We start from the raw sequence: 25,658 nt of genomic DNA, 5'->3' as shown, positions 1-25,658 counted from the left end.
AGGCCCTGTTACTGCTTCTTTCGAGACCTTTATAGCATCAGCATCCTTTCCTGAAGGATTTCTTTCTTCTCATTCCCTGAGAAAGTCTGATCAATCCGGTGAGAGTTGGTTTTAGGAGATGGAAGGAAAACCCCATCCCACCACCCCATTGGAACTTCAGCAGCAAAAACAATGGCTAACACGTGGCGCAGCATCTACAATGAATGCTTTTGAATTGTTCACACCTTTTGATTTCTATGGTTTGCCTTGATTATTCAACTATTAATATATTGTAAGCTCTTTGGAGGAGATGGTCTTATTTGATATTTCCAAGTTAAGGCCCTCCAAGTCCATTCCTCTTTTTCTATGAAGTACTATCCTTAAGCCATCTTAAAGGCTTAAAGGACCCGTTTGTCCTTTAAGCACACACACACATCTCTGGAGGTAATTCTGTGTTTGTTTCTACCCTATCCCAGTGTCCAGCATCTTGCACTATTATAAAAATATCCTTGAAAAGAGCTGAGATCCCCCACATGTAACCAGGATACTATTTCTTCTGCTAGTGAGAAAGAACATCTGGTCGACATCTACCGTAATAGCCTCAAACAGGAGGCGAGGAGAGATTGTTGGACAGAAAACGAAAGGTCATCTCATTTCGCCCCACGAATATCCTACAAATCTGAAGAATTTAAGTCACCTGCCACTCAAATCCCCAGAGTTACAAAAGGTGTGCTTCAAACATCTTCTCCTAGAATCCTGCATATTTCCTACCCCTGAATCTTGGTGGTCCATATTTTTAATCTTCCCACCTTCCTAGTTGTAGGATACCACTTAATTCCTGGGATACAACAGCTCTGCTTGGCAGAAAGAATATTCTCATATAGTCTAGGGTATTCCCTGGCAGGAAGAGTGACAGCAAATGTGACAGGGTCTCTCGTGGTACAAGACTGCTCACCATTACAGAGTGAGACCCTTGAGGACCCTGTCTCTCAGTAGACATTTTCCTGGTCTTTTAGGAACTTTCCTGTTTTCCCCACCCTTCTCTTTTAGTGAGTAATAAACTAAGAGTAGTAGGTAAGTTGTGAGAAGTCAGAGGGTATGTAACTCCATCCCAACCTGTGCCATTCCGCACGGCTTGGCACCCATCTGAGACCTGCTCTATTTTACCTGTTTCTGGTCGCTGATGCCACCTCTGCAAATAGCATCATCCCTATACTACTTTTAGGAAGAATAACCTGTCATTCGGTTTTGCATCTGGAGAAATAAAAAATAAACAAACCAAGAGAACAAAAATGGAGACTCAGAAATAAAGAATCGGGAAAAAATGAGTAGTGATGACATTTATTTAATACTCTTCTCTATACAGCAGAAGACAAAACGAAATCGTTGTTACTTCAACAAGCTGGAGGCCTGTAATTGTGACCTTCCAAATCCTTCCTTTGATTTCCTTCTAAACTCAGGAATCTTTTGTTGGCTAAATACCAGCCTTTTTTTTTTTCCCATCCCCGGGCCAACTTTTTGGCTTGCTTGGGAACAGCTGCCAGTTCTCTATGCTGCCAATCAGTCAAGAAACGTGCTCACATTGAGGGCCTGGCTCCATCCCACCCAGGGTGCTGAACGCTCTCACTTTTTCACACACAGCCTTTGCCAGGCTGCACACAGAAGTCCAGCTCAGACAGGAAAGCTCACTGTATCACCAGTGAGCTCGGAAGAGGTGCCAATGTCAGTGAGAGAGGCTGTCAACATATTTGAGGAGTCGATGGCACAATGAAAGATTTTGCTACGTGTACCAAGTAAATGAAAAAAAGAACACTTCTGAAATATCAGGAAACCAAAAGTGCCATTGTTTACTTGCTCCCTGAAAGCAAAACCAATCTACCCCTTTGTCTGGTCTATGATTTGGTTAAGAACCCAAACAAACAAGAAAAGAAACAGAAAGGTATTAACTGATGAATGCCAACAACTATTTTACTTTCTTTGTGTTTCTAAGAATAGCCTTTTCTACTGAAAACCACACACCACTACAACGCCTGGATATGCTCCCTTTTATTCAGGAATTTTCTGAATCAATTTCCTGCTTTACAACTTGTCCAACCAAGATTCCAGGTGTTCTCACCATAAGGGTCCCTTTCCAAAGTTGTCTGCTTGTATAGAACACCTCCAGAAATGTCACGGACACTCTGACAATAGAGCTGAAACCTGAAGATGTTTGGGGACATTCCAAGTTTCTGAATGGAATGTGAATCCATTAAAATGATTAGGTAATTTTACTGATATCCTCCCATTTGCGCCAAGTGGTAGAGCTGCCAAAGAAAAGACAGAATCAAAACCGATTCTTGGATTCCAGCTCTGAGTAATTTGGTGTGGAAACTGTATTTTCTTGTAACTCATTTAAAAAACACACCATGCTTTCACTGTTTAATTGCAATCTCAGTTTTCAGGAAGCAATGAGAAATGAGATCTACAATCGATGTTTCTCTCCTGTTCGGCTTTCAGTCTAAATGCTCCTGCGTTTTTATTGGCAAAGGAGGGCAGGTAATAACAGTGAACAAGAAACCTATTCTAAGAAGCACTGGTTCAAGTGAAGTACCACTACACCATGAGTGACTCAACCGTGTACTCAAGAATGATTGCTCTGCATCGATAAAGCCATGCTAATTGGACAATGGCTTGCTGCCAGCTCATGTTGGCATGACCTATAACACCCCTGGCTGACAGCTATTATGTCTATCACACCTTTTTTTGGGGGGGTAAGCTGGATGGGAAGTGGAAATAATTTTGAAAAAACCATCCCAAGTGCTATTTAACTTCTTATCATGAATTAAAAGTTTAATTAAGTATCCTGTTAAAGGCCTGGGTTCTATGATTAAATATGACAAAAATAGTACTTCTGATTCCTGATCAAGTGAAGAACTTTATAGCTCTGAACTCTTGTCTTTAAAGCTATTACTAATTTTAATTGAAATAGCTGAGATTCCATAACAGAGCAAAGAAAGAAATGTACCGGATGTTTAATTCATATAGAGAGAAGAGTTTTAAAATGAATAGATACACTGAAAACTACTACAAAATTTAATTCAAACAACTTTACTGTCAAAGGTTCTTATAAATGGACCTATTTTAAAATGTTGATGACCGTTTTCATCCTACATTATACAGGGGGAAATAGGTATAGTCAAAGAAAGTCTTAAAACTGGCTTTGAAATCAGGTCACTTAAAAATAATTCTTAGACAGGTCTTAGTTTTTTGTCTGCTTAACTCCTTCTACTATGCCAAAAGAGGAACACATCTCTGCTTAAAGTTCTTTAAATAGGACTTACTGGCCTCAGGATTTAGAAAATGTAAGAGGTTTGGAAATAGCTTATCTATTTCAGTTTTAAAATTAGCTATTGCTGTGGCTATTTTCACCCCAGATTTCCTTCCCTCTGTAGCAGTGCCACTAAGCAGCCTTCAGAGATGGAATCACAATAGCATTAACACCCCATTTTGTGGCTTTGCTTTTATTGCACCCCCATCTGAGACAGAGGCCCAGATTTCAGGGCTGGAAGTCACCTCTGTGTAACTATAAATATGTTCTGCCTTCAGGCAGTTCAAAATTATCAGCATGAGTCTAGGACTTGAAAACTTCTTACTTGCCAGCAAGTAGTTACCTGGGATATTTTGACTTATTATTTATTTGCCTTTTTTTTTTTTTTTCATCTGCTGCCAAGTCTCACTAATGCAACTTGGAAAATTGCACCACAGCTTTTAATGAGGACCCTGAGGTAAGAGTCATTTCATCAGAGAATGTTGTGCTTTCCTTCTAGGGGAATAATAACACCTACTGTCTATATAGCACCATCCTTCCAAGAAGTTTAACTTATCACATTTCATTAATCTGAAGAGCAGACTTGAAAGGCAAACTGTTATCCAGTATTGTTACTCCCTGCATATACACATGGACATTGACATCATTAAATGAAAATACGTTTTTTCAAGATACTTCTGAAATGGTTATAGAGTAGTGATCTACATTTTCTACAAGCTGTCTGTGTTCTAGGTTATCAAATAGCCCAGGGGTTCTACAGCTCTTGAGCTGTCATCTGTGAACCCTCGTAAGACCATCTCCAAAAGGTCAGGGAGGATTTACAAATAGAAGTAAGCTCACATCTCTTCTGAAGCCTAATGATTCTCTCCTTTCCAGACCAATCTGCTTCCCATCTCCCTGGTCTTTCCCTACCTCTCAATCCAGACATCTTGCCTCTCTTTCTGACCTGAAGGATTTTTTTCCTCTCCCTCCAGTAGGAACCTAGAAAAATTCAAAGACCATCAACTTGTCGCCTAGGCTAGGTAGCCAGGGATCATCCAGTTCAACTCCATCAATTTTGAAGGATGAACCTTGCTAAGTTGAGTATTCCCACTTGCTCAGGAGATCCTACCCCCTTTCAAGTCCTCAAGAGCAATTCTTTTAGGGACTAGTCTTATTGTCTCCCATATCAGCAAGTTTTCTCTCTCTTTTGGAACTTTCCCATCCACCCAAGTATGAGTCAGGATGAGCTCTGCTGTGCAAACAAACACACACTAAGTCTTAATGCCTTAACATAAAAGTTAATTCCTCATTCATGTCACAGTCTGATTTGAGTCAGATGGCTCTCCTCCAACAGTGACTCAAGAATCTAGGTTGTGGTTCCACTACCTAGGAGTTCTCTGACAGCAGTTCAATGGATAAAAAAGAACATGAAGAGCTCAGGCTTACTCTTAACTGCCTCAGGCTAGAAGTGACATGTGACTTCCTCTCACCTTTTACTGGCTGGATCTAGTTACCCAGCACACCTAATTGTGAATGTGGTCTTCTTGTGTGTTCAGGAAAGAGAGGAAAATTGGATATGAGTGAATATTGATAATCTTTATCTTCAGGGGCAAGTGTGCTGGAATTTCTCCCTACTGAAAACACAAGCCCAAAGAAAACCTCTTGTGACTCTATTTCCCTCCAGTTTCTGGCTCACCTCTCTACTCGCTTTAAATCAAAGGCTTAAAAAAAAAATGTAGCCTATGTGAACTTCTTCAAATACTTCACTTCTTGCTAGAACAGAAACCAACTGGTTTTTGCTCCTATTGCTTTCCCAAGTGCTCAACGAAATCACGAATGGCTTCCAAATTACTGGATGGTCAATTTTCAACCTTCACCTTAGCTCACTACCAGCTTCATCTGACATAGTTGATCACTCTCTCCACCTTGAAATACTTTCATTACCTGGCTTCTGACACACTACACTTTTTGTTGTTTTTGCTTTTCTTTCTATTTCAATAGCTGCTCTTTCTTGGTTTACCCTATCACCTCTTCTTTTTCTCTATAACCTCTTAGTTCTGGAAAGACTCAAGAATCAATCCTAAGACCACTCTCTCTCTCTCTCTCTCTCTCTTTTTTCCTATCTATACTTATTCATTTTGCATTTGTATGTGGTCTTGGGACTTTCAATACCCCCAATACTCTGGTATTAAAATTCTATCTCTGGGCTAGATTTCTCCCATGAATCTCAGTCATGTATATCCTTACTGTGTAGCAGACAACTCTGAAAGGGCTTCCCTGGTGGCTCAGATGGTAAAGAATTTGCTTGCAATGCAAGAGATCCGGGTTAGATCTTTGGGTAGGGAAGATCCTCTGAATAAGGAAATGGCAACCCACTCCAGTGTTCTTGCCTGGAGAATCCCATGGACAGAGGAGCCTGGCAGGCTACAGTCCATGAGATCTCAAAGAGTAGGACATGCGTATGTCCTTACTGTGTAGCAGACAACTCTACCTAGATGTTAATAGGCATCTCAGACTTAATATGTACAAAACAGAACTCCTAATCCTGCCCCACCCGCACCATCTGAAACCTATTTCCTTCAGGCTTTCACCAATCCCAGGTAACAGCAACTTCATCCTCCCAACAGTCTGCCCAAACCTTGGAGTTATCCTTAACTCTTTCTCTTTCACCCTGTATTTAATCTACAGAATAATCCCATAAGCTCTACTTTCAAAATATTACCAGAGGGACTTCCCTGGTGGTCCAGTGATTAGGACCCCATGCTTCTACTGCATGGGACCGAGGTTTGATCCCTGGTCAGAGAACGAAAAGCCCTCAAGCTGCGCAGCCAAACAAACAGATGTTTGCAAACTTAAAAAAAAAAATATGACCGGAATCTAACACTGATCACCATTCCCCTGCTATCGCCTTGGTCTGGGCTCTCATGTCAGGCCTGGTTTGCTGCCTCAGCATTTTCAATGCTTTCCTTGCTATGCCCTTGTCCTCTTTCAATTTATCCTCACCCAGCAGTCAAAGTTATCTTTTCCTGTGAAACCCTCCACTGGCCTCCCAGCTCATTCCAAGGAAAGGTAATGCGCCCTGCTTGTCCCTGATTCTTCTCTGCTGCACCACCTTCCACGCACCCTTTGTTCGTGTTACTACTGTGTGTCAAACAGGCCAGGCCGGTCTAGCCTCGGGGCCTCTTCCTTGCCATGCCTTCCAACTGGGTCACTCTTCCTCCACAGGTCAGCACGGCTGTCTCCCTCACCTTTTTCAGGTGTTTATACAAAAATCATCCCCCAGGGACTTCCCTGGTGGTCCAGTGGTTAAGAATCCACCTTCCAAGGCAGTAGACACAGGTTCGATTTCTGGTCAGAGAACTAAGGTCCCACATGCCTCGGAGTGACTAAGCCCAGTGCGCCGCAACTGAGAGAGAAGTGTTAGCATTGCAGCTAAGATCCCATGTGCTCCCACGTACGTGCAACTAAGACCCAATGCAGCCAAATATAAAATAAATAAATACATTAAAACAAAGTCACCCTCCAATCAGGCCTTTCCTGACCACCCTATTCAGAATGGCAATATCTGAACCCTGATGGTCCTTAACCCCCTCCCCTGTTTTGTTTTCCTCAGTGGCATCTAACAAAGTCCACATTGCATTCATTTATTTGCTATCTCTTCTTCTCCCCTACTGGAATGTCAGCTCTGTGTGTTCACTAGGTTCATCCAGCACCTAGAACGCTGTCTCCTGGTACAGCCTTTGATAAACATTTATAGGATGAATGAATAAATGAATGAATGAATGAATGAGGAAACAGAAACTCAAGGAGGTTGACTGGCCAGCTCAAGACCCCACGTACAGTTAGTGCCAAAGTCCGGATTGTGGTTTTCCCAGCCCCTCATTGTTGATGCGCTTCAGTTCCTAAAATTGGCCTACTCTACTTGAGAGGTTTGTCTAGGTGATAAATGAGGGGACGCCAAAGGGCTGGCTCTGTGCTTCGGGGTTGGGGAGTGCTTTGCGTTTCTTGGTCAGGCCATGTTCCAGAGACCTCCCCCACCCCCACAAGAATCACTCTCAGGCTCAGAACGCTGTGGGCATCCTTTGCTCATCCAGCACGGAACACTTTCTGTACATGACATCCTGAAAGCACTGTCCAAAGATAATTATGCCTGTCTTATTGCTTCTTTAAAAAACTGGGCCGAAGCCATTCCAGGAACATTAATGGCTTTCATCGTCTCTAAAAACTTTCAGACAAGAAGATTCCATCATTTCCCTGCTGGCCTCTGGGCCCAGCAGCACTGCACAGGAATATTCTTTCCTGTACCCTGTGGTGGAGACTTCATAACAAATGCCATTTTTTTCAGAACCCTTTTGGGTCAGTTTTCCCTATTGTTTAGCACTATCAAAACAAGATCTGTCACAAAACATTGGGAGGGAGAGAGAAAGTGAAAGATATAGGAAAAGCAAAAGACAGAGATAGTGAGTGAGCAGAAGTCTGAAATATATTGACAGTTATGATAACCTAAGGTCTGCCTGAAGGGGCCATATGTACGTAAGTCTACCCTACAGCCATTCCCTGGGTGAACCTTCTCCTTCTCTGGAGAGTGAAAGAACCCGGCAGACAAGCCCAGAGAAAGGGACCAGAGCCTTGGCAATAACCTCTCTCCATCTTGTTTGTTTATTGATGGCAAATGAGAACTGGGTATATTTAAGGTATACAATGTGATGTTTTGATATATGCATACACTGTGAAATGATTACCACTAAAAACAAATGAATGAATCTGTCACCTCCCATAGCTATCTTTTATTTTTGGGTGTGTGGTGAGAACTCTTGAGATCTACTCTCTTGGTGAATTTCAAGTATACTATATGCTATTATTAGCTACAGCGACCATGCTTTACATTAGGTCTCTAGAACTTATTCATCCTATAACCGAAAGTTTGTACCCTTTGATCAATATCTCCCCTTTGGCCCTACCCCTCAGCTTCTGGCAACCACTGTTCTATTCTGTTACTATGAGTTTGACTTTTTTCCTTAAATGCCACAAGTAAGTGAGAATATGCAATATTTGTCTTTCTTGGTCTGGCTTATTTAACTTAGTATAATGTCCTCTATGTTTATTCATGTTGCCACAAACATCAGGATTTCCTTTTTTTTTAAAAAGCTAAATAATATTCTCTTGTGTGTATGTATGTGTGTATTTACATACAGACCTCATCTTCTTTATCCATTCATCTGTTGACAGACACTTAGGTTGCTTCCAGATTTTGGCTATTGTGAATTATGCTGCAATGAACATGGGACTGCACATAGCTCTTTGAGATAGTGATTTTATTTCCTTTGGATATAGACTCAGAGTGGGATTGCTGGATTGGATGGTAGTTCTAATATTTTTAACTTTTTGAGGCACCTCCATACTATTTTCCGCAATGGCTCTACTAATTTACATTCCCACGACAGTGCATAAAGGTTTCCCTTTCTCCACATCCTTGCCAACATAGCAAGAATGGCCTTGCCATGCTTGGCACATCAACCACTTTCTCTTCATCTCTTAACTCGAAATATGCTTACTATTATACATCAGATGATCTGTTTCATTGTTGAATGAAAGCACTAAGGGCAACGCCTTATCCCCTAGTCTTTGGTAACACATATTCCTGGATGTGCTTTTCAATGAGGAGCCAACACTCAAGTCACACAAATCCTAGGGACTATCTGTCATTCCATTTTATGGGAGGAAAAAAAGGAAGACAATTTCTTGACTCTTTGACTTCTAAGAGGCCCCTTTCAGTTGAGAGATTACACTGGCACTGTGGTGGACTCAGCTCTGCAGGCAATGGTGCTGCCCATCGGGGGTCAGGGTTTGGGGCTAGAATTGCGCAAGTGGACAGCAGCTGCAGGCTGGAGCCGGGTTTGGCCTAAGCCGACTAAGCAGGGCAGAAGGAGGGGTAGCAGTTTGTATCTGGAGATTTCCTAGCCAAAGATGGAGCTTTTGGATTTGGCCGTGCTGGCCCATGAGAAGCTCGGTGGCTGGCCGGCCGAGAGCACAGAAGTGAGCCGAGCGAGAACAAGGCTGGGACAAGGGCCAGAAGGTGATCTGACCATGATGGATTATGATGAAGATTTCCAAGGAGCTAATGAAATGCTTTTTCTTACATCATAGGAACCAAATGCCAGTGAGTTCCAGGCAGCTACTTTTCAAGGTAGTGTTTGTAATGTTGATTCACCACTTAATTCAAATTCTATGAAGTCATTCACTGAGCTAAGTAGGACAATGATCTTTGAGCCTGCAAGGACCTTGCAGTGCGCACACAGCAAGGAGAGAAAACAATGCCCGGTGCTTGGTTGGGGCCACAGGACGGGGCTCTGCCTGAGGCGACAGGCTTGGAAGTGGGTCTCAGAAAAAAATTACAGACCCACAAAGGAAAATACAATGGAGGCTTGTTTGCATGCCCATTAGCGAGAAGCTTAGAGCTGGGTTACTGACAATATGAATTCACGTATCATAGGAAGGAAAAAAAAAAACGTTTAGTTATATCTGAAGGGTTCAGGCACATAAATAACCAGAATGTTTTAATGATTTGGAAATGCAGATGACACAGGGGCAGAAATCATTTCACACGACTAGAAAGAAGAAAACCAGCATTTAGCAGATTCTCACTTAACTGGAAGACAAACAACCGAAAAGTTCCAACAGCAGATTTTTGTGTGACATCTCCACAGTGTGCCTCTGACTACAGCGCCCAGTGCCAAGGAAATAAGTGATCATCAGGGATTTGATCTAAAAAGAAACTTTTAGGTTAGGTTTTATTGCCTTGGCATTGTATTATGACACATAATTTAAGGACTTCAGAATTTTAGGGGTTTTTACAGGTAAGAACTGGGGCTCAGAGAGGTTAAGGGACTAGACGAGCATTACAGAGCTTACTGGGATTGGGGGAGGCCAGGGCTTATAAGGTACAGGGTCCAGGGAGTTTTAAGATGTGGTCAGCAGTCATGGAAGAGAGACTAAATTATGTAAATTATGGTTTTCATTTGTAAATATATTTTAAAATAATCTAACTTTTTAAAAGCAGTAAAAAACATAAATTAGGTGGTTGTCAAACAGATACAGATAGTAAATTAACTACAAACTCCACCCCCTCCCCAAAACCATTCTGGATAAGTGGGATTCTTGTCAGATATTTTCAGAGAATTCTAGAGCGAAAGTAAATTCAAAAGGCATTCTTGACACCGGCCCCTCTAGAGACGAAGAAAGAGTCTTACATTTGATGAAGTCCTACTAGTTTAAATGGAGACTTTTATATTTATCCTATCACCTCATGATGGATTAAGTAGCTGCCCACTAACACAGATGAGGACAGTCCAGCTCAGGATCACTAGTCACCAGGCAGCTGCCTCTCCTTGGCCTTCCCACATCACTTGGCATATAAACGTCCCTCCCTACCCCAGCCGCGGTTACATGGCCTTCAGCTGATTGGCTCTTTGGCATCTTGTATTGGGATCTTTTTAGTTATGCTCTTGCCAGGGGTGTGAGGAGTAGTGATGGAGCCTTTCACATGGGTACACAGCAAAGAATATTCATGTGAAACTCTATGCCACCTTCACTTTGCCATATGGCCACTCTCCTGCTTTGCAGACATTGCTTAACAGGGGACTGGATCTGGTGATCCTTCTGACTCCCTGTCTTTTTTTTTGGGGGGGGGGTATACAGCGACTTTTAAAAATTGAAGGACAGTTGATTTAAACTGTTTCAGGTGTACAGCAAAGTGTTTCAGATTTATAGATAGGAATATATATGCATCTATATTCTTTGGGCTTCCCTGGGGGCTTGATTCTTTTCCATTATAGGTTATTATAAGATATTGAATCTAGCTCCCTGTGCAAATAATGTTGTCTTAAAGTCTATTTTGACTAGTATCAATAAAGCTCCCCTAGCTTCCTTGCTGTTTCTCTATTTTATATTTTGTATATAGTAGTGTGTATATTTGTTTCTTAGGTTGAACTTGAATGTCTTTCTGCAGAGCAGGTGCTTGCCTCACCATTGCCTACTTCTTATATAATGAAAGTGAAAGTTGTTCAGTCATGTCTGACTCTTTGTAACCCCATGGACTGTATTCTCCAGGCCAGAATACTGGAGTGGGTAGCTGTTCCCTTCAACAAGGGATCTTCCCAACCCAGGGATCAAACCCAGGTCTCCCACATTGCAGGCAGATTCTTTATCGTCTGAGCCACCAGGGAAGCCCACTTTTTATATATAACCTGCTTTATTCATTTTTATGATTTCTAGGCCTCTGGAGGCACTGGATTTATGACCTCTGGGACTTAGAGCTAGTCGCACCCATCATTCCCTCAGGGTGACTGGGTGCTTGGTTTCTCCTAGGAGTGCTATGAAGAGCTGCTCTGTGGATCATGGCACAACTCTGGGGCTCTCTCTGTACAGACTATGGGTGTGAGTTGTGCAGTGCACAGCCTGTGCAGCTGTCAGTGGCCCTAGTGCTGGTGGTGCATAGGAAACGATTCTGGCCTGAACACAGAGCCTAAGGCTGCTCAGTGTCACTCTTAGTCCCACAGAAATGAAGAGGAGTCAGGATGACGGAAGAAGAGAAACACATATGCAGTTCAAAGGGGTGACCAATCTAATGGTCTGTCAGCATGAAGCCTATCTTTTGAGTGTCGGCAGCTCAAACTAGTCAATTGAGTATCATCTCTGGACAGAGCAAGTACATCTACTAGTGTCCCCAAGGTACAGAAGTGACTGGACTCCCCAAAGTAATTAAGAAACCTGAGTAGGGTATTTTCAACAATGGTGAGAAAAGCACAGTTTACGCTTCTTAGAATCTAACTATATTAACTGTGAAAACGACCGCTTGCTTTTACTTTGCCCCTGGGCAAGGAAGGTGCTGTGAATACTTTCATTCTTTTACTCTCAAGGTAAGTCAAGTGTTCCTTCAACCATTTGAAAGAGAAAAATCATAGCAACAGCCCCAGTGATTCAGATCCCACACCTAGGATTGTACTAAACTTCGGTCAAACGACTCAAAACCCGAAGAGTAAGTGAACTAGAAACTATGAGAGGCTGCGAGCCACAGGTGAGGTTCAGATTCACGCTTCCGAGACTTGAAATGCATCAAATAGAAACCGGCTCAGCCACAAACCTAACATGTGGGTAACTTGATCATCAACCCGCAAGTGGGGATGTGGCATTGCGCCCACCTTCCAGGTCCACCTCCCAGTCAACAGGCCTCTATTAGCAACCACACGAACAAACCATAGTACCATACCTCCTCGGGCAAGCTGACCACCAAATCATTTTTCGTCTGTCCGACCAGCGCCTGCCAGAAGTATTCACTGCATGCGGCCAGCACAGCTCGGTGGGCCCGGAACTCCTTCCTTTCCACGATCAGGGTCACGTCACAGAGAATATCCTTTTTGCGCTGGTCATTGAGGCCCAGGAGGATGTTGGTGCAGTGGACTGTGGACTCATACACATACATGGGGGAGTCAGGCTTCTCATCCACAGACATGCCGTTCACACCCTGAAAGAGAGCAAGCCAGCCTGGGTCATCGTGGCTCCCTGCGTCAGAGAGATGGTGAGAAAGGATGCTGACCTCCTGTGAACCACCACCCTGATGGAGTCAGGCTGAAAGGCGCAGAACTGTCTGTTAGCATCTTATGCTCAGTTAGCACCGTGAACTCATAAAACATCTGGAAAGTCGTATTCTATGGCTGACTTTTCTCCTTTCCCCTTACTGCGTCTTTTTAAACCCCAATGGAAACAAAGCCAGGTCTTTTAATGGAACACCCCAAACACTCAGAACACATACCCACTTTAAAACTTGGTAGTTTTGATTTTGTTAGTGGACTGAAAGGGAACTTTCACACATACTCAGTCCCAGTGCAAGTATTAACTGAGCTTTGTGTTAAGAGGAAATGAATCATTCAGAAGTATTGGCAATGCTGCCTTGATGAAGCATGTGTTTAAGTTTCTGGGCTGAAATTTGGCCAAGACGCCAAGTGGTTAAACATCTAATCACAATGCGTAATTTAACATGGGAACTAAACGGACTGTGTATGATGGAGTGGATGTAGCCACTTATCTATCGCAATTGCCCTCTACCACTTCAAGCAAAGCTACCATAATGCTACTACTGTCATGAAAGGCTCTTGAAAAGAAGTGGAAGTGTGCTATCATTACTCCAGCAGACTGGGTGTACACTCTCTTCAAGGAAATACAGTATATCACATTAGCAGCCAAAAAAAAGATATATTCAACAGTGAAGATTACTTTTACAAAGAGGTTCTTTGCTTTAAAAAGTGTCTACTGACGAATTTAAAAAATCTAATTAATTTACCTATCAGTTGCTCTAGTGGTAAAGAACCTACCAGCCAATGCAGGAGACATAAGAGATGTAGGTTTGATCCCTGGATCAGGAAGATCCCCTAGAGTAGGAAATGGCAACTCACTCCAGTATTCCTGCCTGGAAAATTCCATGGACAGAGGAGTCTGGCAGGCTACAGTCCATGGGGTCACAAGAGTCAGACATGACTGAAGTGACTTAGCATGCAACAGTTTTCCAGTAATGTTTACACTGGTATGAATTTCAATAGTGAGTCTTACTTTCTTTTTGGCTTTATTCTTATTTATTTCATTTAAAAAAACTTAAACAATTTTTTGGTGGTGTTGCCTGGCATTCGGGATCTTAATTCCTTGACCAGGGATTGAACCCATGTCCCCTGCAGTGGAAGCGTGGAGTCTTAACTACAAGACTGCCAGAGAAGGCCTTCTTATTTATTTTTTAAAGAGCTTTAACACACCATAAAATTGCATAGCCTAGAGCATGCAATCTTGACATATTTTGGCAGATATTCACAACTGTGAAACAATACTAAGTCACTTCAGTTGTGTCCAACTCTTTGCGACCCTATGGACTGTAGCCCGCCAGGCTCCTCTGTCCATGGGATTCTCCAGGCAAGAATACTGGAGTGGGTTGCCATTTCATTCTCCAGGGGATCTTCCTGACCCAGGGATGGAACCTGTGTCTCTTGTGTCTCCTGCACTGGCAGGTGGGTTCCTTACCACTAGTGTCACCTGGGAAGTCCAAAAATGTATTCTCCAAATACAGTAGTCCCTTGGTATCCACTGGAATTGACTCCAAGACTGCCCACAAATACCAAAATCCATGGATTTTAAAACCATAATCACAATCAATACACTGAACATATTCTTCACCACTGAGTCTCTTTACATCCCTTAACAATCTCTCCCTTGCACTCCTCCATTCACCTACTGATGGATACTTGGGTATTTCCAGCTTTGGGTTGTTACAGATAAAGCTCCTCTGGATTAGTGTATAAATCTCTGTATGAATGTAAGCTTTCATTTCTCTCATGTAAACACCTAGAGATAGAATTGATGGATCATTTTGTATGTGTAAGTCTAACTTATAAAGAAACAGCCCCTGTTTTCTAAAGCGGCTGTGCCATTTTACATTTTCAATGGCAATGGATGAGAGTTCACTTCTTTCCCATCCTTGCCACCACGTGGTATGGTCAGCCTTTCTAAGTTTGGCAGTTATAATAGGTGCATTGTGGCATCTCTCAGTGATTTCAGTTTGCTTTTCTCCAGTGACTGAAGATATTGAGAATCTTTCATGTGTTTATTTGTCATCTATCCATTTTCTCGGTAGAGCATTTAACCTCAGAGTCGTGGGTTCATGCCCCACGTTGAGTGATGTGTTGGGGCTTCCCTGGAGGCTCAGATGGTACTGCTTGCAGTGCAGGAGACCTGAGTTCAATCCCTGAGTCAGTAAGATCCTCTGGAGAAGGCAATGGCAACCCACTCCAGTACTCGTGCCTGGAGAATTCCATAGACAGAGGAGCCTGGTAGGCTTATAGTCCATGGGGTCGCAAAGAGTCGGGTGTGACCAAGCGACTAACACTTTCACTTTCATACCTTTTCTCTGGAGAGATTCTTTGCCATTTTATACTGGGTTGTTTCCTTATTACTGAGTTTTGAACGTTCTTTATAAAAGTTTTTAATAAAAGTCTATCAGATATGTGATTTGCAAATGTTTTCTCCAGGTCTATAGCTTGTCATTTTATTCTCTTAGCAGTGTCTTTCAAAAAGCAGAAAATCTTCATTTGATGAAGTCCAGCGAGCAATTTTTTCTTTAATGAATCATGCTTTTGGTGTCATATCTAAAAACCCTTTGCACAAACCAAGGTCACATCTTTTGTCAGATTTACAACTAGATATTAATATTTTTAATGCAATTAGAAATGGTTTTGTTTTTAACTTACATTTCTGATTTTTCATTGTTAGTATATGGATATATAAATTATTTTTGCATATTCGTATTATATCCTGCAGCTTTGTATAACTTATCAGTTTCCATAGACTTTTCAGGGTCTGGAGTTTTAATCATAAATTCAATTTAAAAACTATTGTCAAATTTATTGGCATAAAGTTACACATAATATTTCCTTATGTTCCTTTAATATCAGTAAAATCTGTACCAATGGCACCTCTCCACCTCTAGATACTAGAAATTTGTGTCATGTCTTTTTTTTTTCCTGATCACTTTGGCTCAAGGTTTATCAATTTTATTGATATTCTCAAAGAACAAGCTTTTGCTTAAATTGATTACTTTCTGTTTTCTATTATACTGAATTCTGCTCTCATTATTATATCCTTTCTTGTCCTTACTTTGGGTTTAATTTGCTCTTCTTTACCAGTCTCCTAAGGTGGAAGTTGAATTCATTGACCTGAGATCTTTCATCTTTTCTAATGAAAACTTTAATGCTATACATTTCACTCTAGTTACTTTAGCAGCAAGAAATGTTGAACTTTTATTTTAATTCAGTTCCAAATACTTTCTAATTTTCATTTTGATTTCTTCCTTGATGCTGAAATAAATTAACAGTGAGTTCCCTACATACAAATGAGTTCCATTTCAAGAGCATGTTTGTAAGTCCAATTCGTTCTTAAGTTCAGCAAAGTTAGCCAAGGTACACAACTAACACAGTTGGTTATAGGGTACTGCACTGCAATAGATTTATAATATTTTTCACACAAATAACACATAAAACACAAACAAACAAAAAAGCCTGCTGGGAGAGAAGGAACCAGAAATCCAGCCTCTGCTCACATAGGTTTCAAGTGAGGAAGATCTGATAGGCTAGACCATGGTATCCTGGACAAAATGGAGGGAACAAGACCCTTGAAGAGAAGTTACCATTAGGAAATGGAGAATTCAAACCTAGAGGGACATTTTGGCATAATATGTGGAGCTGATGCCACCAGCTCCTCTAGTCCTATGTATCTTAGTCCAGAGGTTTGTTCTAGGAACCATGGCTGAGCAAGGGATACAAATATGCCGCCTGGGAACCCAATGTGGAGCTCCACTGAGGTCTGAGTGGGGCTGACTGCTATACGGCAGGAATGGACAAGGTTTCACCTACCAGGCAGGAACAGTCATCAATAGTGATGAAGTCAAGGCAGCAGGTGGATTCTCAGATTCTAGTTCACGAGTATGATGGTCTTTTTCTGCAGATGACAAACTATACATAGAAAACCCTCAACATGCCACCAGAAAACTACCAGAACTCATCAATTAATACAGTAAAGTTACAGGATACAAAATTAATATACACAAACCTGTTGCATTTCTATATACTAACAATGAAAAATCAGAACAAGAAATTAAGGAAACAATCTCATTTACTATTGCATCAAAAATAATAAAATATCTAGGAATAAACCTACCCAAGGAGGTAAAAGACCTGTAATGGGAAAACTGTAAGATACTGATGGAGGATTTCTCTGGTGGCCCAGTGGCTAACTCCACGCCCCCAATGCAGGGGGCCTGGGTTAGATCCCTGAACAGGGAACTACATCTCACATGTTGCAGCTAAGAGTTCACATGCCTCAACTAAAGATTCAGTTCAGCCAAATAGATAAATAAACTAAGTATTTTTAAAAAGATACTGACAGAAGAAACTGAAGATGACACAAACAGCTGGAAAGAGAGACTGTGTTCTAGGACTGAATAATTAATACTGTTAAAATGACCATACTACCCAAGGCAATCTACAGATTCAATGCAATTCCTATAAAATACCAAGGGGTTTTTTCCACAGATCTAAAGTATAATTTAAAACATTTTATGGAAACACTAAAGACTATGAATTACCGCAACAATCTTGAGAAAGGACACAACTGGAGGCATCATGCTCCCTGGCTTCAGACTACAGTAAAAGCTAAAGTAATCAAAACAGTATGATATTGGCACAAAAACAGACACATAGATCAATGGAACAGAACAGAGAGCTCAGAAATAAACTCACACATTTATGGTCAATTAATCTATGATAAAGGAAGCAAGAATATACAATGGAGAAAAGACAGTCTCTTCATTCAGTAAGTGGTACTGGGGAAACCAGAAAGAATGATATTAAAATGTCACTCTTTATAAAATTAATGTCACATCATATATAAAAATAAACTCAAAATGGATTAAGGATATAAATTTAAGAACATAAAAATCCTAGAAGAATACACAAGCAGAACACTCTTTGATATAAATTATAGCAATAGTTTTTGGATCTGTCTCGTAAAGCAAAGAAAATAAAAACAAAAATAAACAAATGGGATCTAATTAGACTTAAATGTTTTTGCACAGCAAAGGAAACCATAAGGAAAAAAAACAAATGAAAAGACAACCTACAGAATAGGAGAAAATATTTGCAAATGATGTGACTGACAAGGGGTTAATATCCAAAATATATAAAAATCTCACACAACTCAATATCAAACAACAACAACAAGCAAACAACCCAAGCAAAAAATCAGCAGATCTAAATACACATTTCTCCAAAGAAGACATACTAATCGCTGACAATCACATGAAAAGATGTTCAACATCACTAATTATTAGAGAAATGCAAATCAAAACAATGAGGTATCACCTCACAACAGTCAGAAAGCCCATCAACAAAAAATCTGCAAATAATCTGTGCACCTATGGTTGATTCGTGTTGGTGTATCAGAAACCAACACAACATTGTAAAGCAATTATTCTCCAATTAAAAATAAATTAAAAAAACAAATACATGCACACACACACAAGAGTCTACAAATAATAAATGCTGGACAGGGTGTGGAGAAAGGGCAACCCTTCTACACTACTGGTGAGAATGTAAATTGGTGTAGCTACTATGGAAAACGGTATAGAAGTTCCCGGAAAAACTACAAAAAGAACTAGCATATGATCCAGCAATCCTACTCCTGGGCATATGCCTGGAGAAAACTCTCATTTGGAAAGATACATGCACTCCAATGTTCACAGCAGCACTACTTACAATAGTCAAGACACGGAAGCAACCTAAGAGTCAATCAACAGATGAATAGGGACGATAAAGAAAGTATATATCTGTGTGTGAAGTGAAGTGAAGTGAACGTCACTCAGTCGTTTCTGACTCTTTGTGACCCCATGAACCATTCAGTCCATGGAATTCTCCAGGCCAGAATATATATATATGTATATACACATGCAGACACACAATAAAATACTACTCAGACATAACAAGAATGAAAATTTTCCATTTGCAGCAACATAGATGGGGTTGGAGGATATTGTGCTAAGTGAAATAAGTCAGACAGAGAAAGACAAAGACTGTATTGATATCACTTGTATGTAGAATCTAAAAAAAAAAAAAAAAACAACAACATACTAGTGAATATAACAAAAAGGAAAAAATATCTATCATTCCCAAGATGCTGCTGCTAGACTCTAGTATGTCTGAGGATTTTCTTGACTTTATTACATTATTCCTGGATAATCCTTACAATACCATGCCAAGCCCACTCTGTGCCTCTTGGTTTTTACATTCCTACCAGAGCTTATCATACCCCTCCCCGTTGGCCCCTCTTCAAGCATAATGGAACATGATGTTTCTCTTCTTTCAGAAATCAGTCAGCCCTTCCCATGCTCCAGTTATCATTGGTGTTCTTCTAGGAATTCTGTCTAATTTGTCTGTTTTGGACTGACCAATGCCAACCAGAAATCTGGTTCTCCTATCAATGCATTATGTTATTATTATTATTATTTTTTTTTTACCTACCGTACTAATATAAAAACACATTTTTTCCCCCTAATGCAGCAAATCCTGAAATCTGTAGCAGGACCCATGGGATCTAAGAATGAAGTACTTTGTAGTGAGTAACAGCCCAGAATAGCATATAGGAATCTGACAGCCAGTCTTTACGCTAAGCATTAGACAACGTGTTAAAGTGTGCAGACATTAGCTGAAATCAGATTGTAAGGAAGCTTTCCAAAGGTTCTGATTTGGGTTTTGGCTGGATCTCATTCTTCTTTTTGTAGGCCAAAAAACCCCCCAGCTGCACAAGTACACACACATATACCCCAATCATCTTATCATATGGTTTGGCAGTAAAAGATAATTAGTATAATTTTATCAGAGTATGCTCATCCTCTCAAAAAGCTACACAGACCACAACTCTTATCATTCAAAGATGAAGTGTTAATGAATACAGACTCACTTGTTAACTCCCTCTTTCACTCTTCATTCACTATTGGGTCATATTCAGAAATTAAAATGTCTAACACTTAATTCTGAAGGCAAAAGTCTACATTGAAAAGCCAAGAAAAGAAAAAGAACTACAATGGGTAACCTGAAAAGTTTCAATTCACAAAAAAGTAGAACGTTAAGTTTTTCAGATAATGTGTCATGTTTACAATGTTTCATAAGAGAAGACATGAATATGCCTTGCAAGTAATGAAAAAGACCAAATTACAAACCATTTCACTTGAAATTCCAACCACACTTCTCCTAGAAACAGCGCATTAAGTAAACACTTCTGTGACTCAAACACTAAATTATTTAGTATTTGCTGAGTAAATTTCTGCTCTTATGAAGCACTCTTTAAAAGTCACTTACTACAGAACTGTAAGGGTTAGTTTATATAAAAGAAAGTTATCAAGTCTATAGAAGTTTTGAGTGCACTGTGCCATTAAAATTACGAAGTTATTACTTTGGGATTGGAAACACTTTTCAATCGCATCAGGACTCAAACTTCTTACTTAAAGTGGAAAGCAATCCAATTTTGGCATTTTCTAATGGAAAACTGCAGCGCCTGTCACTTAATGTCTCTAATGCCTTTAGATAGCTAAATTGAGGGCCTGACATGGAGCACTAAAACGTTCCCTGTTCTTTATTTACTCAAACACTCCATCTGCGTGTGTACTAGTTAGTGGCTAGGGAACTGAAATTTAAGGCCGTTATTAGGAGGAAGCACTTAGAATTATATCATCAAATCCTTAATAGCTCTGAATGGTTCTCCTACTTCAACATAAACTTCCATTTTCCTTGACCTTTCAGGAGGAAGTTCAATTTACTGATACAGTTTGTGACAATGGTTTTTACTGTGCAGTTGAGAAAAATTAGGAACCATCATAACAGGCCCCAATTTCAGGGATAATTTAGCTGTTGATGTTGTTGTTTTACTTCTTATAAACAGAGCCAAATAAAAAAGAATCGAAACTTTCAAACTATTGGGTAACATAATATTAGTGACAATGACTAGCATTTCCATTTTCAAAAGTAAACTGGAAGTCTTCCTCAGCAGTCCAGCAGTTAAGACTGCCTTTCACTGCAGGGAGTGTGGGTCCCATCGCTGGCCCGGGAACTAAGATGTCGCATGCTGAGTGGTGTGGCCAAACACAAACAAAAACAAAAGTACATTCATGCTATGGCTTCATTAAAAAAAAAAAAAGTAAACTATTTGTAGAGGAACAGTATGATACAGAGACTGAGCTAAAAGAAATACTAGAATGTTGGCAGCAGATGGTATGTAATAATCTAAAGCCAATAAAGAATTAAAGATTTACTGCATATCCACAATACTGGAAAGAACTGGAAAATTAGATAAATAAAGTGTTTGTGAAGATATAAAGCCACAGGGACTCACACACTGACCACTGGTTCAGATTCCTTGGGAAACACTTTGGCATTATCTAATGAAGCTGAAGATTGTCACTCAGTAATTCCGTTCTGAGACTACACACAAGTGATGCTTCTGCATGTCTGTAGCAGCACTCTGGACAAGAGTGGTCACAGCAGTGCTGTTCAGCTTCTCACTGGAAACAACGCAATGTCAGCTGGTAGCAGAATGAATAAACACACTGAGGTATACGCATATATTGTTTTAATGGAAGAATACAGAGCAAATTAGAGTCATATGCAACATGGACAAATCTCACAAACCTAACACTGAGTACTAAGCTAGAGAAGCAAGGCACAAAATAACAACACGGTTGGATTCCATGGACATCAAATTCAAAAACAGATAAAACTTCAGTATCTATGGATACACACATAGGTGGTGAAACTAAAAAGAGGACTCAGGACTTGCCTGGTGGGCCAGTGGTTAAAACTCCATGCTCCCAATTCAGGGGGCACTGGTTCAATCCCTGGTCTGGGAACTAAGACCCCACATGCAATGCAACAGGGCCAAAAAATAAAAACAGAAAAAAGAAAAAGACACAGAAGGGAGAGACTTATTAGAAAGTGGTACTGGGAAGGTCTCAGGGGTGCTGTCACTAAGTTCTATTTCTTGACATCAGTGATAGGCAGGTATTTGTCTGCTTTTTATTGAATTACACATTTGCTTATGCACTTTTCTTTTTCTACATTGTATTTTATAAAAAAAAACAACCCTATGATTGTGTCCTCAGACACTCAGTTGTATCCAACTCTTTGAAACTCCATGGAATGGAGCCCACCAGGCTCCTCTGTCCATGGAATTTTGGAATGGGTTGCCATTTTCTACTCCAGGGGATCTTCCTGACCCCGGGATTGAACCAGCATCTCTTGCATTGCAGGCAGACTGTTCACCACTGAGCCCTCTCGCTCTAAATGGAAGATTTTAGGAACGAGTTTACAGCTCAAGTTCCTTGCCTCAGGTTCAGTGACTTAACTACAAAGGTCCTGGGGTGGACTTTGGGTTTTAAAGAAAAATACATACCCACATCTTATAACCTACAATTTAAGGTCTGAAGGGACCTTAAAGGCAATCAAATCTAGCTGGACATTTTAAATAAGAATCTTCAAAAATGGGCAGAAAACAGGGACAAGGCCCTTCAGGAGGTGGTGAGACATCTGAGAACAGGCTTATTTCCAAACAAGCCTCTTTTCAGAGATATCCTGTTTCATCTTCTCTCTCTGAAAACCCAATCACTTCAATGCACTTCCACTTCCTTATCTATAAAATGAGGAAATGGACTAGGTGACCTGCAAGGTATTTCTAATTTTAATTTCAATGGTTCTGTGAAAGTATAGAAAGTTTAAGAAAAATGTGAAATGTGAGCCTTTCTAAGTACAGTCTTGAAAAATCTTTTTTTTTTAATCTTTTTTTTTTTTTTTTTGGAAGTTAGAGATGCTCAAAATAACATAGCTGGTTGGAATGGAGAAATACCACCACAAAACTTTTGGGAAAGATGAACAAGAAAGGAAGACTTTCCCCAAAACAATCCGAACTTTTTCTCCTTAAAAACAAGTCAACCCAAAGGAAGGATGGATCAAGGGCCAATTTGTTCATACCAATGGGATGCAGTGCCCACTGGGACTGAACAATGGTTCAACACCTTGCTCTCTTCTCACCCTGCTCCCCTCAAAGAGGTTTGTGGTGTGCAGGATGGGTTCTCAGAAACTGTAGCTCTTGAATCAAGTGGGATGTCCATCAGCTCCTCCTATCGGAATCCCCACCCAGTGATGTCAGGTGACACAACAGTGATGTCAGGCTGTTCGGGAGCCAGCAGGAGGTTATGATTCGGATTTAGTAATCACATAGGACATATACTGTCATTTCAAAAAGCAGATGAAAGAATTACATGCTTTGAAATCAATGGGGGAAAGGGATTCCATGCCAGACTGTTCAAGATACACAATTATTCTGTCATACAGAGTCAAGTAAGTCAGAAGGAGAAAAACAAATATCATACAATAACACACAAATATGGAATCTAGAAAAGTGGTACTGATGAGCCTATTTTCAGAGCAGGAATGGAGACACAGACATGGAGAATGGACACATGGACCCAAAGGGGTAAGACAAGCAGAGAGTGGGACACATTGAGAAAGTAGCCCTGACATATTCTCCAGGCAAGGATACTGGAGTGGGTTGCCATTCCCTTCTCCAGGGGATCTTCCCGACCCAGGGGTCAAACCAGGTCTCCTGCATTGCAGGCAGATTATTTACCTTCTGAGCCACCAGGGAAACCCACTATATACACTATTATGTGTAAAATATATAGCTAGTGGAAAGCCGCTGTAGAGCAGCGGAAGCTGAGTTTGGTGCTCTGTGATGATCTAGAGGGGTGGGATGTGGGGGCTTGCAGGGAGGCTTAAAGAGGGAACGGATATGTGTATATATACGGCTGATTCACACGGTTGAACAGCAGGAACTAATACAACACAGTAACGCAATTATATTCCAATTTAAAAAATGGTAAATAATTATCGTCAGTGGGGTTTGGGTGATGGCGGGGTGGGGGTGAGGGAGGAGTGTGGGCAGGGAGGAGGTGTGGCATTAGGAACGGAGAGACTGGAAACATGCGCCTCTGCCATCATCTCCTATGCTCGTCTTTTCTATATCTCGATGCCTGCTTTTGGTTCTTTTGTGGCCAGCTCCCAGCTAAGGGTATAGCCGAAGCCCCCATTTATTCCGCCGGGGTAGGTCCACTCCTACCCTTGGCTGTCTTGTCACTTCCAGTTTGTCTCCGTTCCTACTTCTTTGTATCCATGTTCTCCATTTATATTCATTTCTCATACATCAATCTCTGCTTCCTATTAGCATTTGCTTCTTGCACATTAGGAGTTAGAGGACAGAAAGAAGTCATTTCCCTTCTCCATTTTTCTCTATCAGGGCATCTGTGTGAATTGTTCTCTCCTGGTGTTCCCTTCTAGCCAGAGAAATATGACCCTAGGGCCTCACGCTGCTAATGTGAGAAGAAATTATGAACAGTGATTAGGAGGCTAAATGAGGGTGGTGGAACCTATTTACTTCATTAAGGTTCCTTCAGGGAAAATGCAAGAATGGGAAACTGAGAGATAAGGGTTAATACTCAAAGAATAAAAGATCCATTTGACTCAGAGCAATCTTCAGTCTGCCTGGATTCTATCAGACGCCCTTCTCCATGGGGAAATCATTACAGAGAAATGACATGCAAAGTGCACCATAAAGCATCTGAGTCAAACCAGAGAGAGGATGACTCAACGGATCATTTTACGTTTTAATAGAAGGTGCTGCAGACTTGTATCCAGTGCACAGTTCGACACGGGGCGCGCACCCCCCCCCCCCCGCCCCGCTCTAAAACTTCGCCATCGGGTGGGAGGGGAGTTCCCAGAACTTGACAGAAATTATTCTGTCTTAGAGAAGCACCAAGTCAAAACTCACAACAGAGAATCAAAGACTAAGAAAAGACAGCTGATAGTCAAATGCAGAAACAAAGGGAGCCTGCGAGTCTAATCCTAACTTTAGCATTACTGTCAGATCTCAGACTGTCGAAAACTGAACTCAGTAATTAGTGGACTTCAAATCTGATTAAGGGGGTGGCAGAAAGAAAAGGGAGAGAGAGGGAGGGAAGGAAAGAAGGGAAGAGGAAGGAGGAGGGGCAGAAAAGGAAAAAAGAATATTTAAGTGTCATCATTTAAAAATTTTGCTCCTTGAATTCATTTCAATAGATAATTGTGTCATTCATTTCAGAAGTTTACTCACCAGGTCAGTGACAATGCTGGGCTTGGTTATTGATGTGAAGAAACCATGTTAACAAAGCCATTGTTTCCTGGGCTAGTTTTCTGGGCTAGTTACTGCTTGTAAGTGCTAAAATGTGTAAGTTGCCAAAGGTAAAATCATCTGATCAGGAAGTATAATGCTACCTAGAGAAGGAATCATCAAACCTAACTCTTTCTTGGGGAAGGGGGGGGGGTAGGCTCACCTCCAGATGCACTTTTGACAGAAAGGTCTGCCTGTACATAAAGAACATCTACAGTTATGTGGCTGTTCATCCCTGTGATCTCTAGCAATGGCTGTTCCGCTCCCTGAGAGGGTATGCTGTTTACAGGTGGGAAAGAAAACAGAACTGAGTTTCTGTGGCTTAGCAGAAAGATAGCTTTCACAGAAAAGGTACTGAATAAGAGGAAACTTGGTTCTTTCATGCACTGGGATCTTTCGGACTTTGTGATTCTGTTCTGAAATACTGTTGTCTTTGCAGAGATGCAGGCTGGCATGGATGAATTTCAGATTGCAAGATGATTCAGCTGGTAACTAAAAACAAAACTCGGCACCCATGGCAGCAGCGCCCAATCAAGGCATCAAGGCAGAG

General features: G+C 41.0%; 1 protein-coding gene across 2 annotated transcripts in view; it reads right to left on the bottom strand.

Annotated features, from left to right (window-relative positions):
- BACH2 (BTB domain and CNC homolog 2) overlaps positions 1 to 25,658 on the bottom strand; it is a 389,481-nt gene that overhangs the window by 81,582 nt on the left and 282,241 nt on the right. For both annotated transcript variants that reach the window (XM_018053144.1, XM_018053143.1), the window contains one exon: positions 12,537 to 12,791. In XM_018053144.1, coding sequence (XP_017908633.1) covers positions 12,537 to 12,779 — 243 coding nt within the window. In that variant the 5' untranslated portion in view covers positions 12,780 to 12,791. The remainder of the gene's footprint in view (positions 1 to 12,536; positions 12,792 to 25,658) is intronic.

The sequence above is a fragment of the Capra hircus genome, chromosome 9 (assembly GCF_001704415.2).
Source record: "Capra hircus breed San Clemente chromosome 9, ASM170441v1, whole genome shotgun sequence".
Classification (NCBI taxonomy): domain Eukaryota; kingdom Metazoa; phylum Chordata; class Mammalia; order Artiodactyla; family Bovidae; genus Capra; species Capra hircus.
Note: the sequence above shows the minus strand (reverse complement) of the source record. Positions and strands in the feature narration are given on the sequence as shown.